Here is a 19,719-nt window from a genome sequence, read left to right as displayed (position 1 = left end):
CCAAGTCATTTAATTGGACGAGAGGCATACTAGAGAGCTGGTCACAGGGATGCGTTCAAATTTAGTCAGTAATTTGAGAAACTGGCGAAATGGCGAACGCAGATAAAGTTGAGCTCGAAAATCCTCCAGCATCATTGAAGTCTCCGGTTTGGGAACATTTTGGTTTCGCAGTTACGTACAAGGATGACGGACAAAGACAGGTGGACCGAACCAAAGCTGTTTGTCGGCATTGTTCAACTAAAATTGGTTACGCGGCTGGCAATACATGATGTATTGCCAGCCGCAAGTTTGATGTATTATACATCAAACTTGCACACTCTTGAAAAGGCATCCCCCGAACGTGAATATCACGGTACCAAAAGAAAAAATACTGAAATGCAAACCCAACTCCCACTAGCATTTAAGCCTCCATCACTCGCAACAAGTTCAGACCGAGCCAGAGCTATTACAAACGCCAAATATCCTTAGCAAAGCGCTACCTGGCTGTATCTGCTACCTCTGTCCCTAGCGATAGGGTGTTATCCACAGGAGGAGACATTGTTAGTGCCAGCAGATCTGCCCTTTCGGCAAGCAATCTTTCAAGTTCATCTTTCTTTAAAAAAACATGAAAATACAATGACAAGCCTAATGTCAAGCTGGCTGCGTAGGTACTAGTACAGTACAGTTCAAATACAGATGATTTCAGTTCATCGAAATGCTGCACCTTAATGTTTATTTTATTATATTTTGTATTTATTTGAGTGAATACATTATTCACAGTTTAATAATAATTAAAAAAATATATATATATTTTATGTTTTGTGATAATTTGTTCTGCTGTACCGAAAATGTACCGAACCGAACCGTGACCTAAAAACCGAGGTACGCACCGGACCGAAATGTTTGTGAACCGTTACACCCCTATACATTACAATCCTCCACTTCGCGATCTAATAAACCAAGTTGTTTAAAACACAGCAAGCAATGTAATAATTATTATTCCTGTGGATTGAGTGTTCATTTCGTGCAATTCCTGAATTTCTTGTGACAATAAAATGTTCCGCAAAACAATTTCCTGTTTCATGATTATTTGCTTTAAGACACTCTCACAGTAGGCTATGCTAAATGTAATGAGTTTTTTGTTTTTTTAACAATGGCACAATAACATGACTATGGCTTTAAAATGAAAATAAAAACACATCTCTAAATGTACCATTCTATGCAACCAAATGTGTTTGTCAAATGTATTGTAAAAACATAAAGACAAGGGAACATCACAAACAAATCAGAGAGATGTTTAATGCAAAGAAGTAGATGGACTAAGAGAAACTGAAAATGGTCCAGCTTTATTTGGAACAATGTATATGCTCACTGCTTTTGACAAGAGAGGTTTATCCTCTGAGCTCTAAACTGAGCTTAAGCTTCTTTTAAATGTTGATAAAACCAAGGTAATGCTCTTTTCAAAAGCTAAAAAGACATCAGAGCCTGTTTTAGATGTTGTAACTACGCAAGGAATACAACTTGAAGTGGTTACCTGTTACAAATACCTTGGTATCTGGCTTGATGATTGTCTCACTTTTAAACTTCATGTCAATAACCTGCTTAAAAAGCTGGGGGTTAGGCTAGGTTTCTTCTACAGGAACAAGTCCTGTTTCTCGCTTGAGGCCAGGAAAAGGCTAGTCACTGTGACCTTTTTACCTGTGCTGGACTATGGTGATCTGATCTATATGAATGCACCTGCCAATTGCCTGGTCAAGTTAGATGCCGCCTATCACAGCGCACTGAGATTTGTGACAAACTGTAAAGCATTAACCCATCACTGTACCCTGTATGCAAGGGCAGGTTTGCCTTCACTAACTGTACGGAGGCTCAGTCACTGGTACATTTTTATATACAAAGCCATGTTAGGGAAACTTCCATCCTACATCTGCTCCCTGATCTCATGGCGAATTGTAAGTGGCTACTGCCTGAGATCGAATGCTGTGGTTTTATTAAATGTGCCAAGTGCTAGGACTGCCTTAGGCACGAAAGCTTTTAGATGCGCAGCTCCTCTGTCTTGGAACAGTCTGCAAAAGGAATGGAAGCTGAGCAATTTGGTTCCACTAAATGTGTTTAAAGCAAGGATAGATGCTATCCAATCGGAAACTGTTGGAACCTGTAAATGTTACTATGTAAACTGTAGTCGCTGTAAATATGCTGTATGATGCCCTTTTTGTTTTTCTGTTATGTTTATATGTATTCATGTGGAACCTACTTGCAGCAGGTCACCCTTGAAAAAGAGATCAACGATCTCAATGGAATTCACCTGCATAAATAAAGGTTTGAAATTAAATGAAACCTTTAAACATTACAATATACTTAGACTGCCTATAGCTCTTTAGTGCTAGCTATATATTCTGTATATTCTGTACTTCTGGTATTCCTTCTCTGTTGCTCTTCTAGTTTGTTCCTGTAAACGGGTTTGTGTGTGGAAAGTGTCAAAGGAAAAAAGGTCTCATGCACATTTTAAAACCCTCTTTATAGTGAATTGAATTAACTTGACTTGAATAACTTGAGAAATGGTCTCTTTTGGTTTGCAGAGAAGTGACTAAGTGAACATTTGGACTAATCAAATGCAGTAATCTTACATATACACTGTATTGTCTGTGAAGAATTGCCCTTTGAGCCTTTGCCTGAGTACCTACCGCAGCCATGATGTACCGTAACACATACACAGATGCAGACACCATGTGGTTTGTTCCCATCATGCCGCACTGTGACAATAAAGGTAGGCCTACACATTGGCAACTTTCAGACAGCATTAAGTTCTGATCAGGGAGCCCAAAGAGCGATTGAGCATTAATAAGCAAACACGTTTCTAATTACTATTCTAGTGAGGAGCCCCTGGGCGGCACTGATAGCAGCTGTGAGTGATTGCTTGACTGAGTAAGCAAACAACAAACAAAGAGAGCACGGCCTGCTGATATAGCTTGTGTTTGCATGTGTGGATCCAGAAGCTGAGTCTATGGCGGGCAGTGTTCTTTTTTCTAAATTGTACAAAAGATACAGGCTTTCTACATCTGACATCTTTTGCTGTCATTACAGTGGAGAGAAATCCATCTGACGGTTGGAAAAGACAGACAGCTCTGCAATTTTAAAGCAGAAATAATGGTGGATTCGGCCTGGGTTGCTAGGAGACATAGCAGCTCTGCAATGCTGCATTAAGGATAGTGCCAGTCAGCCAGTGGAGAGAAATAAGAGAGTAATTGAGCCATGTTGACAAACAGTTGAAGCAGATTTTGCTGCTCTTTCACACATCAGGGGAAGGAAAGAGAAATACTGCAACTGCTAGAAGCAAATATTAAAAGATGTCCAACGCCATTGTATTTATAATAGCTAGACTATGTGAAATTGCAGTCAGTGGGGAAATAAGTAGGGTACTCAGGTATTTAGATGTACTTTAGCAACAGTAGTTAAATCACAGGGTAGAAATATGTACGAGATTTTACCGTTGACGGAGGGAAACTCTCCCGACAGCCACGAGACCAACACATCCTCACTCCCAGGTCGGCCTATGTTGACTTTATGTCAAGTCCCCTGTCGGCTTTTTCCAACGCAAGGGGGGGGGGCCTTAGCGTCCATTTTCAACGCAAGGAGGGGGCCCTTAGCGTCCATTTTCAGCTTTCCGGGATGTCCATATGCTTCTATGGACGCTCATGGAAGCACGGCATTCGTTGGTGTCGGCTGCCCTTAAAGGCAATGTGAGCGTCCATTCTCATTGGATAAAGGAGAATTGTACATCTGGAAGTAAGTATTCCCCTTACTGTCGATTGATTTTACAGTGATATCTGCACTACTCATCGACTAAAAAACACCAGATTATCCTTGTTAATTACACAACATTGATTGGTTTAAATTGTGTGCAATGCTTTTGTATTTTTCCCCTTCGATTCGGAGAAACAAATATTTTTTCGGAGTAAAGGATGGCAGAAGACACTACACTACCCAGAATCCCCAGCTATCGTTTGGACTACACCATGTGCTCTGTGTTGCCGACAGGGGACTTGACATAACGTCAACATAGGCCGACCTGGGAGTGAGGATGTGTTGACGAGACCGGGTCTGTTACGAGCAATTTGCTTTTAAATGGCGTTTTAAACCAACGTTTTTAATTGTGTTTTAAGCAACCTATTTATGTGTTTTACAGAGCTTAATGTACACAACCGGCCAAGCAACCCGGGATATTAAGTGACCATTTCCCCGGCAGGATTAAGCTGAGTTGGAAAATAACTCTGTGAAAGACCAGGGGCCTCATTTATAAAGGGATATACGCTCAAAAAATGGCGTACGCCAGTTTCTACGCAATGTTTGCGATTTATAAAATACTAACTTGACGGGAAAACGTGCGGTCCTCCACGCAAACTCTAACCCATGCGTACGCACTAAGCACAAAAACGGGAGAGACGAGAAACTGCGACACCGTTGGCAGAAGGAAGAATGGAGAGAAATATGTGGAAATAATACTGTAACATTCCCAAGATGAGTCGGAGACAGGCTTGTAGTTATTAGGCTTTAATAACTAGTATTTGAAGACAGATGATAACAGGTCAAGTACACTTCGTGGGTTCTACCGCACACTCCACTCACACTAACTTCTACACATACCCATATATATAGCACTGTCTACGTCACAACTCCCCGCCCTCCCCCGTCCGCTCCACCAACCACAGGCCCGCACCTCAGCCACTATCACGGTGCAGCTCTATGATTGGCAGAGAGACGGGGGATGCCTAAGTGACACCCTGAGTAGCCTATCAGGATCGCTACAATACCATAAATAAAATATTACCTCTCATTTATCATATAGATGAGAGTAACACCTACGTCACTTCCGGGCAAAAATTACGGCCCCGCCCACTTTTTGGGGAAAACAACGTTGTCATTTGAATGGCGGTCAATACAAATTCTGAAGTTTTTGCCAATCCTATCCATTTTTGAAAACCGTCGATTTTTGGATCTTCAAAGAGCCCGATTACGATGGCCAGACAGGCAAACAATTACATTTGATCATTGGTAATCGACAATCGGTCTTGATATATGGTTAAATTAAAATCAGTAGACGAGGCTGTAATTTCTCCAGCTGTTACTCTCATGAGCGAGGCGGAACAAAATAGTTGTATCATGCCAACAAGCTGCCGTGTCGTTTATTGCACCTCAAACATTTAAAAAGAATCCAGAGTTCAGTGTTTCTGTACTTCCTCTAAGAAGAAAGGACAGTAAAAGAAGAGCTCTGTGGCTTCAGGCTCGATCGCCGTTCAAATGACAGCGTTGTTTCCCCCAAAAGTGGGCGGGGCCGTAAAGTGACGTCGATGTTACTCTCATCTATGAAAATCGATAGCCTACTGCTATATTTAACCATATATCGAGCCCGATCGTCGATTTCTAATGGCTTAATGCAATTGTTTGCCTGTCTAGCCATTGGAATCGGGCTCTTTGATGATCCAAAAATCTCCGGTTTTCTTAAATTTCTGATCGGATTGGCAAAAACTTCAGAATTTGTATTGACCGCCGTTCAACTGACAGCGTTGTTTTCCCCCAAAAGTGGGCGGAGACGTTATTTTTGCCCGGAAGTGACGCATTTGTTACTCTCATCTATATGAAGAATTCATTTTCAAACATTGATTAAAGCCAATCTTAAAATGATTAAACAAACGCCTGTTTGAGACTCCTCAGTGCACACAAAAACATAACTTGGAGAAATAAATAAATACGGATATGTTATTTAAAACCACCTCGAATATGTTGTGTTAATGTTATGAAATGTTTTCTCATAAATGATGCGGTAAGCAGGAGGACAGAATTACGTCTAAACTGACGCCGTTTTGCATTTCTATAGGTTGTAGATACGAGCATGGTTTTATATAGCCTACTACCATGTTTAATCATGTTTTATGCCGTTTGCCAAGACTTGATAAGTCGCTCGTAAAACACAGGAGGTATGGAAACTAAGAACACCATATGTGGTAAATTATACAGCTAATATAACACAACACATTAGTTGTATTTCCTTTAACTGCGTGGATATAGGGTTGCTGCGGGGGGGTTGAGACGCACAGGCTGCAGTGGAGACGCTGCGCACAGCTGATCGACAGCTGGAACACAAACCACCAAATACAAAAACATAATTCAGATCCAGTCGTCATGACTCCACTCCGGGGGGATTCCCCGTTCACTTCTTACAGTTTCTCATCAAGGGGGTGTCTCCTGTCCCCGGTACAAACACACTGCCTGAGGAAGGCTATGTCATGTGTATTTATTTTGTCATTAACCTTTTTTGGGCCATTTATTTATTTATTTTGGTGACGATCCGACCTCCATGCTGCTACTCTGGTTCAAACGGCATCCACCAAACAATATGATTTATCTCGACCTCCCAAAATAACCAAAATCTGACACGGTGTGAGCAAGCCCGCCTTAACCTGCCATCAGGCCCTGGGGCTGATGGTTTTATAGGCCCCCTATTTAAACAACAAATCAAAGTCATTTATAGCCTCGGCAGGCTCTGTGATCGCACTTCTCCACTCTGCTCTACGCGCGCCTGGTCCTCTCCTCCAGATGACTGACGTATCGGGCCTACCTCATGTATTTGTCCGGTTGCCGTTGGCTCCCCTCCACGTAGCAAGTCCTCGTCGTCCTCTCCATCTCCTCCAACAGATAATGTCCCTCCTGTCTGTTTTTCCTCTCCCGCTACTCCATCGCTATCAGAACCAGACGGCCTACTTGGCTCCGAGGCCGGCACCGCTGCCGCTCGGTACAGAACTCATCTGTTCTTCCTCCTCATCCTGGCCTACAGGTTTAAAATAACCTGTAAGCTTCCGCATTTTCTCCTTTTCCCTCAACAATTTCCTTTTCCGAGCGCCACTCTCAAACTTTTTCTTCTCAAACTTTTTCTCCTAAACAACCTTCATCTGTCACTCAATCACTCGCAATTTGAATAAGTCACATGTGAAACATATTCTCATTCTGATTGGCTGTTAAGTGGTGCCCACTGACTGTTTCGGAGTCATCATTTTTGAGAAAAATGGAATCCATCGATCTGATTGATTAGCGGAGCAAATGATCAAAATACTACAGAGGGAAGATATTTTCATTTGAATTACTGGTCTGGGGGAAGCTCACGAGTGTGTGTGTGTGTGTGTGTGTGTGTGTGTGTGTGTGTGTGTGTGTGTTTGTGTAATTTTGCGTTTGTGTGTATTGTGTTTGTTTCCCGGGGAAACCACTCACGAGAAACACCGGCTGTTGTTGTGCCTGCTGTGACGTCAAGTTACTCCGTTCTCCGCTTGTAATTATGCCGAAGCTTCAAAGTTGTATTTATCATCTGAATTTGCCGAAACAAGTTTAATATTCTGAAAGCCAAGACTTTGTTTATTTGAAATCAGATGAAAACAAACTGTAAGGGACCCTGCCGTGTTATCTATGATTACTATACGCTTACATTCACAATTTCAGCGGAGGGAGGGGAACAGCAGAGTGGCGAGGGAGAGCTGTCTTCTTCCCTTTACTAGCTTCAAAAATGTATTTATCGTGTGATTTTTGAAATAAAAGTTTCATATTCTGAAAGCCAAGACTTTGTTTATTTAAACATTTTAAAAAAACATCCGAAATAAAAAACTTTAAAAAAAACTTTAAATATTTTTTTTATTTTGTATTGGCTCATGATAGGGCCCCGATCTCCGTAGGCCCCTGGGCTTCAGCCCAGGTCAGCCCGTGCATTAAGGCGGCCCTGGGTGTGAGATGTCTTTTTTAGCTGTTCTGTCGTCATTTCCTGCTATCTTCTTCATAAAGTCAGTCAAAATGAATGAATGGGCGTTTCTTTGACTATTTATAGGCAAATATGGGCGTTACGTGAAGCCCGCAAAAGCTGCACCGCATTTCGAGTCGGTTGTGATTTATAAAGGGAAACCGGCGTAGGAAGTGCTGTACGCACTTTCCTCGCCGGTGCGCAATGTTTGGTGAATCGGAAAATTTAGTAAGCAACCTTCCCACGTGAATCCTACGCATGGCGTTATAAATGAGGCCCCAGGTCTGCCCAACTGAGGAGGGTAACTTATATAGGCTACGTGTTGAATTGTATTTGCCATTTTAACACTTTACATGAATTGACATTTTAAACAGTTTCCAACACTTGTTAAATAAAGCTGCGTATATTTTTGGAATTCATGCCTCTGTCATAATTGAACCTATTAAGGGAAGCTTTCAAATTGGTCCACGACATACACTTAAATTTAGGGTCCACGGGTTCCTCCTGCCCCTTAGCAGGAGGTGGCGTTGTCAGTGACTAGCTTTACATATGGTAACCTCAGTCACGGTTACCACACACATATTCAAAATGGACTTCGGTTACAGCATTAAATCAGCAGGTATCAGCATCAAAATATATCAACAAAGTTATCATTATTCAGATTGGCTCATTTAACAATAATGTTTACTGTATTTGATTATGATTCAAATTAAGGCAGAGCCTATTTTAATATTTCAATAGGCATGTTAAATTAAAAAGAAATTGTATGCAGATAGAATAACAATATCTACCTCTGAGATGTAGTTGAGTAGACATTGTGTAGCAGGAAATCTAAATACTGAACTAAGGATCTCAATACTATACTTGAGTTCAGTATTTTAGTACATTTACGTTGCTACTTTCCACCATGGTGCAGGTGACTATGTGCTTACTAGATGGATGTAATAAACAAACATGAATAGAAATACCTCCAATCTGTCTAGGTAACAACAATGTGACACAATCCCTTCATGAGATTGCATTTGCAGCCAGCAACACAAAAGAGTGGATTGTGCCAATAGCTTTGCCTAAGAGAGCGTTTTATAAGGAGATATTTAAAGCACTATAAATAGCAGAGAGAGAATCAGGGCAGAGAGGGAGCAGATATGATCAAATGTACAGTGTGTTTGTTAATGGTGTTCTGCCAGAGGGTTAATGCACAGCTTTCACCACATTTAGATCTTTAAAACAGAGTTTATTCACTTTTTCTAATTCATGTCAAAGAAGCAAAGAAACTATCATAAATTAGGTTATCATAAATGATTAGGCCTTCATCCTCCTCATGTCAATATTCAAGGTTATGCCCATAATCACCACAATCAACTTATTGATTTTATTTGATTAAATTGTGATGACTATCTTCGGACTGGATTCCAAACTTCGTCACCTCTCCCTTCGGGCAGCCGGTCTTCTGTCTTCCTCTCTTTGTTTGTTAAAAGTTGTTCTCATTGCGTTACATCCACACAGCACATCTTCCACTCATTTGTGCATCAGATAGGATTCCATTTATGTCAAAAATGTACTTTATAGAACGATTCACACAATTGTTCATCATTTGTTGGATAAAAAATACATTTTTAGATGCACCTTCACTTGCTCAAGCTATTTTGTGATTACTGGTGTTAGTGTGAGTGTATTTTACCTGTGTTGTAGAAGAGGGTGGCGATGAAGGTGCAGTTCTTGAAGAAGGTGTTGCTGGAGGTGATGTCCTCAAAGTAACACTCCTCAAACAGCGAGTCTTCAAACACCATGGATCTCATTTTCAGGTTCATAAACCTGATGAGAATGGAGAAATTGAGGCAGACAGACAACAAGTAGATGGAGTGAGGAATGGAGGGAAACAAAAGAGAGATGCAAAGACATTGAGTGTTTGTTTGAATTCAAATAACATGAAGAGTTCAGGTTGAAAAGGCAAGGTAAAAGAAACCTTCAAAGACTTGTTAAAAAATGAACAAGAAATCAAAGCAATGCTCAGAATAAAACATTTAGCTGTATCCTCATTCATATTATTATCTATCTGGCTATCATCCACCTTATTATAAAGACTTTGTGAACAAATTCCTCCGACAAAAGTTGGAAATAATTCAAATGTAATATTATTGGAATAGACGGCACTTGACTATCATGTAACCTAATTCAAAATGAAATGTTTCCCTCATTCCACACTTCCAAAACAAACTAGATAATTTAGCGGACTCACTTGTCGTTGAAGTACTCTCCTTGGCGGTGGACCTGGTTTTCCAGGGTGAAGTTAAAGGTGACATGTTCTATTTTCTCCTTGGCAAAAAACTTAGTGCGTGAGGCATAATCCTGCTTCTGGAGGTACTTGATCATGTCGGGGAACCACACAGTCAGCCCGTAGTAGCTGCACAAGGAAAAGAGGGAGAGGGAGGAGGACAGAGAGAAAGAGAGAGCACTGCTGTCAGAAAAAAAAAAAACCTTGAAAAGGGCTTTGGAATGAGATGAGGCCTCTATTGTTACAGCATGCATGAATGTTCCCAGGAAAAGGATATACTTCGTTTGTAACTTTTATTGTTTAATAAACACTTCTTTTTTTTTTACCGAAACTTGTAAATGTGTAAGATTTTATTTGCAATGCAGGATTTTTACAATGTGGTATTCCAATAATAATACAGGACATACAAACTTAATCCATAGTACATTATATAATTATTATTATAATTATAAGTATGCAGTATCATAACTACATCTTTGATGTTTATAACAAACTAAACCGTTTGAAAATGGTTGAAAATTGAGCAATCTACGGTTATTTCAATAGTGCACCATAGACATAATGTTATGAATGAGCGAGCTGCCTGTGGCAAGATGGCCGCCATGTGGCAACGTCGGTCTCCATTGGCCATTGGCCATTGGCCAGCATCGCGGGTGAGTCATCTAGTGTTTATATATATATATATCTATGGTGTGAACTCTACTATATATCTCAATAAGACCCGGACAAATCTGTAGGGGTGGTCCGTTCTTTAACCTCATCTTACCTGAAGGACATAGAGAACCACACGGCCATCATCATGTAGGTGGTGCGGCGGTACTCGGGGGAGAAAACTGTCAGGAAATTAGACCACACCTGAGAGAACACACACAAAGAAAGAGACACAGTGAGAACAAAAGAATAAGGTAGTAGTGATAAAAACGAGGCATACACCGGATGATATAGAAAACATTTGTTTTCCTAACCAGAGTTAGGAAAACTGGCTCCCTATAGAACACAGGATAGAATTTAAAATTCTTCTTCCCACCTACAAAGCCCTTAATGGGCATGCGCCATCTTACCTTAAAGAACTCATTATACCCTACTGTCCTACTAGGGCATTGCGTTCCAAGAATGCAGGGTTGTTGGTTGTTCCTAGAGTCTCTAAAAGTACAATGGGAGCCAGAGCCTTTTCTTATCAAGCTCCACATTTGTGGAATCAGCTTCCAGTTTGTGTTCGGGCGGCAGACACCCTATCCGTTTTTAAGAGTGCGCTTAAGACCTTCCTTTTTGATAAAGCTTATAGTTAGGGCTGATTAGATTCAGCCCCTAGTTTTGCTGACATAGGCTTAGTTTGTCGGGGGACATCTTACTTCTTCCTTCTCTTTGTCTATACCTGTGTACTCTCATGTTCCGATTAACCCAGCTTCCCCAAATGTCTTTCTTTTTGGTGTCTATATACGCCGGGATCCGGAGTCATGGATGATCCTGCGGTCCTGTGTCCTGCATCGCGAGCCCTGGATCTTGAGTCGTGGCTGTGGTCCTGGATGGATATCCTCGTGGATTCATCTTCCTATTATACACACATGCATTTACAAACATTTGGACTACCTATGTTGCAAATGTATTATCTCTTCGATTTACACACGGCATCTATTGCACGTCTGTCCGTCCTGGGAGAGGGATCCCTCCTCTGTTGCTCTCCCTGAGGTTTCTCCCATTCTTCCCTTTAAACTGTGGGTTTTCTCCGGAAGATTTTCCTTGTACGATGTGAGGGTCTAAGGATAGAGGGTGTCGTTTTTCTCATACTGATATTCTGAACAATCTGTGCTGTTGTATTTGCTGTAAAGTGTCTCTACTGTAGGCTATTTTTATTTTATGTACAGCACTTTGGCTCGACCAAAAATCGTTTATAAATGTGTTATATAAATAAAACTTGATTTGATTTGATTTGATTGATTGATTGATTTCCCTATCACCTGCAATAAATAAACCACACACCAAAAAATCCTTTTCAAGGCTTGAAGTAAATAAAGCCTCTGCAGCACAAACTGAGAGATAAACACATCCTGTTAATAAATACAAACTGTCCACAAAAACAAAAAGCTGAGCTGATTTTGTTTGTTCAAATGTGTTGTTTAAAACTGCTAAAAATAATCATACTAATCCTAATAGAGTATTTTACACTTAATATTGCTACATAAGAAAACAATGGAATAAGAAGCAAACTGTCACCTGATGGAAAAGTGAGGTGAGCTTAATCCTCCATTTCTGATGCCAGGCGGCACCGTCTCCCAGGGTTACCAGGTCATCCATCTGCTTCACCGTTTTGATGGTGGTCACCTGGAAGCAACAGCAAAACCTTTTTAATAATGTGAGATTTGTTGAGATTGTATAAATGTTTCTTGCAGTAAATGGAAAGATAGTCAGTCAGAGACCTATAGATGAACTTATCTTGCAGTCTGGTGTTATAAATACTTAATTGTCCTCAGCATGCATTATAAGATACGCAGTGCAAAATCCTTAATTGTGGAATTTTTTAACACTGTTTGATTTTCATTTCTGTGCAGTATATTTACAACAGATGGCAAACCTGCTCTCCCTTGTCACACTACCCCAACACAGAAAAAGGCTCCACTTAATAATGAGGCACCTGATCTGCCTAATGTCTCACCATGAACACCTTGTTTTATTACAATGATTATTATATTTTTTCTCATTCGAGTGGTAAGAAGACGTACTAAAGCATTTTCTCCCCGTATTTTCAGTTAAGCATTAATGTGAACTGTGCGGCTTGAAGCTTTAAGAGATTACAGTAGTTTAAAGAAAATCTGTTTTCAATTCATTAATATGCTAATGTTATGCAGCACAGAGCTGGAAACCTGCTGCAGTGTGTCAGCCTGCAGCCAGACACACGTGCACTGTGTGAACATGTTTTCTCCTGCATACAGACAAAAGTGTGAAGCATTGAGTGTGACGTACTGAGAAGACCCTCTCTGGGTATCCCTTGGCCTTCATGTTGGTGTCATGGACCTGCTTCAGAATCATCCACGCCTCGTCGTGTTTCCCATTCTGGAGGAGAGAAACAAAAAGCACATTAACATGTTAGTAATCCCTCATGTTGTACTGAACCCCCCTGGAAATTAAGGTTTAAAGGGGCCTTAACACTTGAAACGCCAACGGGTCAATTTTACCCGCAGCTGCTTTTTGATTGTATGTAACTTTTTTTCAATAAAATATGAAAGTCTCCCAGTCCGTGACTTTTCCTGAAAGTGTGTTATTATGTAGCACCCTCTGTTGTTAAAAATTGTCAATATGAAGTCAGATTAAAAAAATCGTCAAAGAAATTGCCATTTATATATCCGCCAGCGGGTAATATTTACCTCATAGAAAATGCAGCGTAAACATGACGTGTCGCTATAGCAACGCCTTTTGTCTACTGCGGTTCCTTATAGATAGAGGGATAGATTGAGAGAGAGAGAGAGAGAGAGAGAGAGAGAGAGAGAGAGAGAGAGAGAGATAGAGAGAGAGAGAGAGAGATAGATAGATAGATAGATAGATAGATAGATAGATAGATAGATAGATAGATAGATAGATAGATAGATAGATAGATAGATAGATAGATAGATAGATAGACAGATAGATGGACAGATATATAGTTACAGATAGATCGATAGATAGTTATAGATCGAGAGATTTGTACCGAAACAAAACACAAGTCTAACACCAAGCGTTTAAATCAGCACTGGTAGCGATATGTTATACTTCATGATATCTGCACAAACTATAGCATATGAAAAGCTGAGAGTCCACAGATTATATTGGTATACATTTCATCCCTGTGCGATCCAAACTCACTGTTCTACATGATAAATAAAAGAACATTGTACCTTGAAAATCAATAGCGGGTACATTTGACCCGTTGGCGGTTTTAGGTATACAGCGACCTCTGGCGGTTCTAGTGTTAATGTGCTTATTTTGAGGTTCATATTTGAATTTTGTGCCTCTACTGCAGGGGTGGCCAACCCGCGGCTCTCGAGCCGCATGCGGCTCTTTGCCTAGTTTCATGCGGCTCTTCAGTTCATATCGAATTGTATATGTGTGAGTTTGGGGGAGAGACATTGACTCCTGACTAGTGTTGCACGGTGTACCGATACTTGAAAGGTACCGCGATACCCTGCCGTTAAAAACGTTAAGATTCCGCCGTTTCATTAGTATCGGTACTTTAAGAATGACGGGGAAAAGTACTCCGGTGAGAAAGCGCCGTTTTAATAAGAGCCGTGTGTGTTCAGCGCTCTGCTTCCACTCCCTGCACTGCAGCCTTGCCTGCAGTCCCTCCCTCTCAAGCACGCTCTAAGTCCCTCCCCTCTCAAGCACGCTCTAAGTCCCTCCCCTCTCAAGCACGCTCTAAGTGCCTCCCCTCTCTCGTGCACGCGCTAGCTGCCAGAGCATGTGAGAAAACGAGAAGCATGGCTGCAAGTGGGAGTGCAGCTGCCGCTGCGCCTCGGCTTGTTGACAAAAAAGACGCCAGAAGCGAAATTTGGAAGTATTTGAGCTATATCTCTGACAGTGAGGGCAAGCCTACGGACACCACGAGGCCTGTCTGTGAGACATGTATTAATTTTATTTAATACGAATTCTTGTCATTTATTTTATTTATTGTTCTCATTGTTTAAAAGGTTATGTTATGGTTATGGTTCTGGTGTGAAATAAAGCACAATAATTACATTTAAGACTGTTTCCCTTTTTTTAAGAAAAGTATCAAAAAAGAATCGGAATCGCAATTCTTGACTTGGTATCGAAACCAAAATGTTGGTACCGTGACAACACTAGCTACTCCTGACAGTTAAACCTGATATTTAGTAGGTCTGTTAAGTATTGAATGCTGATAATTCTGACGTAATTTGGCCGGTCAAAGTTGTTTGGGCTCGGATAAAATCGCTCTGTTACTTTCGTCCCGTGTTACTTTCGTCCCGTGTTACTTTCGTCCCGGCTCTCCCTATGTGTGTATGTGTGGTGTCAGGTGTCAGTATGAGAGGATGACAGCGCGTCTAATTTTGATGTGACCCAAGAGCCAATCACAATAATACCTGCGATGCAGTGAACCAATCACCTTTGAGGGGGGGGAAACCTATCGTTGATTAAACACTATCCAGTGTTTCCCCTACCATTGTGTTGGAGGGGCGCTGCGCCCCGCCAACGGAGCCCCGCGCCCCCCCCTGAAATTCAAGGTGTTTCAAAAATATATATAATATATATTTTTTAAATATATATATAGCACCAAATTGCAAATAATCTATAACTACTGTCACTTTTCACATTGAACATGTGCTCTTTTATTAAATAAACTAAACGCTTTCATTTTAAGTTGTGAGTTTAGTGTTTTTGACCCTAAGAAACACTGATGCATTAATCAATAACAATAATCCACAGCTCCTCTCTCTGCTCCAGAGGATTTAAAAAATATATATCCCAATGCCACAAAGATGCATCAGTGACGTGGTTGAAATCTTGTCTCCAGAAAACAAAAAACTGAAACAAGCGTTATCAGTGACTGTGTGTTTGATGTGGCTCTTTGCAGTAACATAGAAAAAATGTGGCTCTTAACCTCTGACTGGTTGGCCACCCCTGCTCTACTGTGACATGTTTATTATGCTTTAATGTCCAAAGATTGATACTGAACCACTGTCATGCTCATGGCTGAAGAGCAGTAGTCAATCTCTCATCAAACTAAAAAAATATTGCTTTATCTCTACTTCCCTTGTTTACTTTTTAGTGTGTCAATATTTCCAATAAACTGAATAGAGATAAAAACCTTCAGCAGTAATGTACGCCTCTCACAGTGCCTTGCTGTTTAGCCTGCTCCAGCATGTATATATGCACATATTTATTAACTCTGAAATATTCTGAAAAAGTGTGCAAGCAGCACTTTGCATCTTCCACTTTGCAAGTTTCCAGACGTTTGAGTTCTCAATATTGTTTATGCATTCACTAAGGTCAAATGTATTCAAGTATGCTGTTAAACAAAGACTGGGTGTGGTTGGGGCTCACAGGCGTACCTCCAGGAAGAAGCGGGGGCTCTCGGGCATGATGGTGAGGGCGGAGATAGCAGCCACGGCGGGGAAGGCACACACCAACACAAAGACTCGCCAGCTGTGGAACTGGTAGGCCGAGCCCATCTGGAAACTCCAGCCTAAAAGAGGGGATGAGAGACGGGAGGTGTGAGAGGAGAGTGAGAGAGGGGAGGTGTGAGAGGCAGCTGCAAGACTTGAATTGAGAGCACAGGAAACTTCCTCTATTCATACTGTAATGGTCAGGGGCCTCATCTACAAACGGTGCGTACGCTCAAAAGATGGCGTACGCCATGTACGCCATGAAGCAATGTTTGCGATTTATAAAAAACAAACTTGACGGGAAAATGTGCGGTACTCCACGCAAACTCTGAACCATGCGGAGGCACTAAGCACAAAAACTCCCCCCTTTCTTACAGTTTCTCATCATGGGGGGGGGTCTCCTGTCCCCGGCACAAACACACTGACACACTGCCTGAGGAAGTAACTTTTGTCATTAACTTTTTTCGGACCACTTGTGTATTTATTTTGGTGACGATCTGACCTTGCTGCAGCTACTCTGGTTCAAACTGCATCCACCAAACAATGTGATTTGTCTCCACCTCCCCAAAAGAACCAACATCTGACACGGTGTGAAATGTCTTTTTTAGCTGTTCTGTCGTCATTTCCTGCGATCTTATTCATGCAGTCAGTCAAAATGAATATTAATACGGGGCGTTTCTTTGACTATTTATAGACAAATATGGGCGTTACGCGAAGCCCGCAAAAGCTGCGCCGCATTTCGAGTTGATTGTGATTTATAAAAGGAAACCGGCGTAGGACGTGTCGCACGGAAGTCCTACTGTACGCCGATACGCGTTTTATGAATCGGAAAATGTCTGTGCGTATTTATTTGCTTTGTCCTACGTAAGCAACCTTCCCACGTGAATCCTACGCAAGGCTTCATAAATGAGGCCCCTGCTCTGTATATGTCCTTAAACTGCAGCAATTAGTTGTCAGGTTTGCTCCAGTATGGTTTAGTAAGTTGCTCTCCTCTTCTCTTAATTTTACATTTACAATATTTACATTTTGTCTGCAATCTGACTGACCTGTTTTTTCCAATCAGCAATTGTAATAAGAGAAATAACTCAACATTCTGGACAGGTACTTGAAGTTATTAAAATGTTGAATGTGCGAAGCATTAACCATTGTTGTAATTGCAGTCAACCTCTCACATTAGGTTTGATTCCTTCAATATTCATTGTTCAGAAGAGAGACAATTCCCTTTAGACGTAACCTCTTCTTTAAAAAAAACCTGGTACATGCAGGTACGTAAAATAATACAAATCAGTGTTTCTCCGAGGTGTTTCTGACGACAACAATCGTGGCAGAGTGCCGGCAAGTGTACTTTCTTCAACGCTGACACATTTTGGGGAATATTACATTTTTCTTAAAACTACTGATTTCTCTAAGTTTGAATACTGTTGGAAACATTTGGGAAAAAATAGACAACTGAACCAAATACATAACATTCTATAGGCTTAGTCCTTTTTGGATATTATAATTTGGTAATGTTACATATTAAACCTTTAACTCGATTTTCCATTTGCTTTTTCAAGAACACGTATTTCAAAGTAGAGTAGGCTACTTATGTTAGTGTATTCAGTTATTTTCAAAAGTCTCTAATGTAAATGGCATTTCCACAGATAAGAGTTAAAATGTCTGTTTATCTAACTGACACATTTACTAACAGGCAGACATATTGCCTTGGATCTTAATTCCCTGCCTGTGATTGGTCTATTTCTCTCACCGTAGTGTGGGATAATGGCCCAGGCCATGGCGGAGGCGTAGATCCCCCCGATCATCCAGAACATGCAGAGCCAGCTCAGATGCTCTCCTCGCTTCTCCTGGGCCAGGAACTCGGAGTAATAGGAAAACACGATGGGGATGGAGCCGCCAATACTGTGGAGTCAAGAGAGAAGCAGGAATTAAAAAAGGAAAGACAATTAATTGAAGAGCAAGATAAGGGATCCGGGAGGAGATGAAAATAATAGGTGAGATAAGAGAGAGGAGAAACACCGGAGAAGAAAGAAAACGAAAAAGACAATCTTTCTTTAAACCGTGGTGAATATGGAAAGAATATAAATTAGTTTTGCTATGAAAAAAGAGTGAAATCAAAAAGAAATTAAGGCGGGAGGATGAAAAGGAAGTACATTTAACACAACAAATAGAAAAGAGTGTTTTTTTTTTAGATAATAGGGGGACAATTTAGCAGCCTTGTAGATGAATATGAATTAAGATTAAGTCTTAAAAAGGACCAATAATGGATGACTCCAATCAAAAGCACCGATTTTAGCCACTATAGTCAGAAGGGAAATGATAGCAATAATCAGACTCAGAGTTCTACAATCAAACAGGGGCAGAGATTTGTTTTTCCATGACTTCATTTAGAAGGGGGAAATGCCCAAATGGCAGAAACATCCATAATCACCATGTTGTAATGGGAGCAATAGCCAAACTCTGAAAGTTGACCACAAATAGGATGTTTTTGCCTGTAGTGTCTTTCTTTATCAAAGTTGCCAAACTGCACACAACCAAGACTCTGATGGGGGATTTCCTTAAACCCCAATGTATGTTTTGAATTTTGTATCTCTCCTCTGACATAGGGCATTGCCCGCTTGTCAAATCAGCTGACGTGCCACAGTGGTGGTGGTCTCACTTCACCCTGTGCCTGTGTGACCCATCTGTCTTCTTACCCCACACCGGAGGCCAGGCGGCAGAAGAGGAAGGAGACGTAGCCCTGCATGAAGGACGAGAAGAAGGCAAACACGCTGTTGATGGAGAGGGAGATGAGCAGCGTCTGCCGCCGGCCTATCCGATCAGCCAGGCCCCCCCACACAAAGGCCCCGACCATCATCCCCAGGTACACGATCAGACCTGGAGCCAGCAAGAGGGAGAGAAAGAAAATGGGAAGAGATGGTGGATATGAATAGGGGGGTAATGGCAGGGGGTGATGAGACAAGAGAATGAGGAAGTGAAGAGACAAAGGGCATGATAATGAGTTATTATTCATCAGAAAACTCATTGATATTACTTCCAGCCTCTCATTAGATTTCCACGGTCCAGAAAATTAGCTTTTTTGGCAGCCTAATTGGACTACTGATTTTGAGTAGAGCCCAAAACAGAGAGAAGTGCACCATAATCATCTGAACCATATACAGCAGAGGGAAGGCAAGATTATTTTAATAAAATATAACCAATCAAAATAATACCAACCTTTATTTTATACCATTTGTCTTAAAAAAAAAAGAAGGGGTTTAAACGTAAGTAAACAAAGAACAAATACATAAATGAAACTAGATGGGCTCATACACAATGTATGTAGCACTAGCTGCTGATCCTAGAGAGCTTCAAATTGTAAATATGTAAACATATTTTCAAAAATATCGTCAAGTCAAGAAGTTTAAAATGGTATGTCTCTTTGATTTGGTCAGAAGCGAGCATTTAGTATGACTTGAAGACGTTTTCAACCAAGTCTTGTGATATGAGGTGCTAACATGACTCACATCCCAAGCGCTTATCCAGGCCAGCCTCTCTCTGTCTGTCTCTATAGCTTTCTGAGACATGATGCTCACACACACACACACTCATATACA

General features: G+C 41.0%; 1 protein-coding gene across 3 annotated transcripts in view; it reads right to left on the bottom strand.

Annotated features, from left to right (window-relative positions):
- sv2a (synaptic vesicle glycoprotein 2A) overlaps positions 1-19,719 on the bottom strand; it is a 61,930-nt gene that overhangs the window by 9,800 nt on the left and 32,411 nt on the right. For all 3 annotated transcript variants that reach the window (XM_034211399.1, XM_034211400.1, XM_034211398.1), the window contains 8 exons: positions 18,820-19,000; positions 17,874-18,025; positions 16,073-16,206; positions 12,996-13,085; positions 12,249-12,356; positions 10,801-10,889; positions 9,999-10,163; positions 9,441-9,574 (listed from right to left, as the gene is read on the bottom strand). In XM_034211399.1, coding sequence (XP_034067290.1) covers positions 9,441-9,574; positions 9,999-10,163; positions 10,801-10,889; positions 12,249-12,356; positions 12,996-13,085; positions 16,073-16,206; positions 17,874-18,025; positions 18,820-19,000 — 1,053 coding nt within the window. The remainder of the gene's footprint in view (positions 1-9,440; positions 9,575-9,998; positions 10,164-10,800; positions 10,890-12,248; positions 12,357-12,995; positions 13,086-16,072; positions 16,207-17,873; positions 18,026-18,819; positions 19,001-19,719) is intronic.

This window comes from Gymnodraco acuticeps, unplaced genomic scaffold (assembly GCF_902827175.1).
Source record: "Gymnodraco acuticeps unplaced genomic scaffold, fGymAcu1.1, whole genome shotgun sequence".
NCBI lineage: Eukaryota > Metazoa > Chordata > Actinopteri > Perciformes > Bathydraconidae > Gymnodraco > Gymnodraco acuticeps.
Note: the sequence above shows the minus strand (reverse complement) of the source record. Positions and strands in the feature narration are given on the sequence as shown.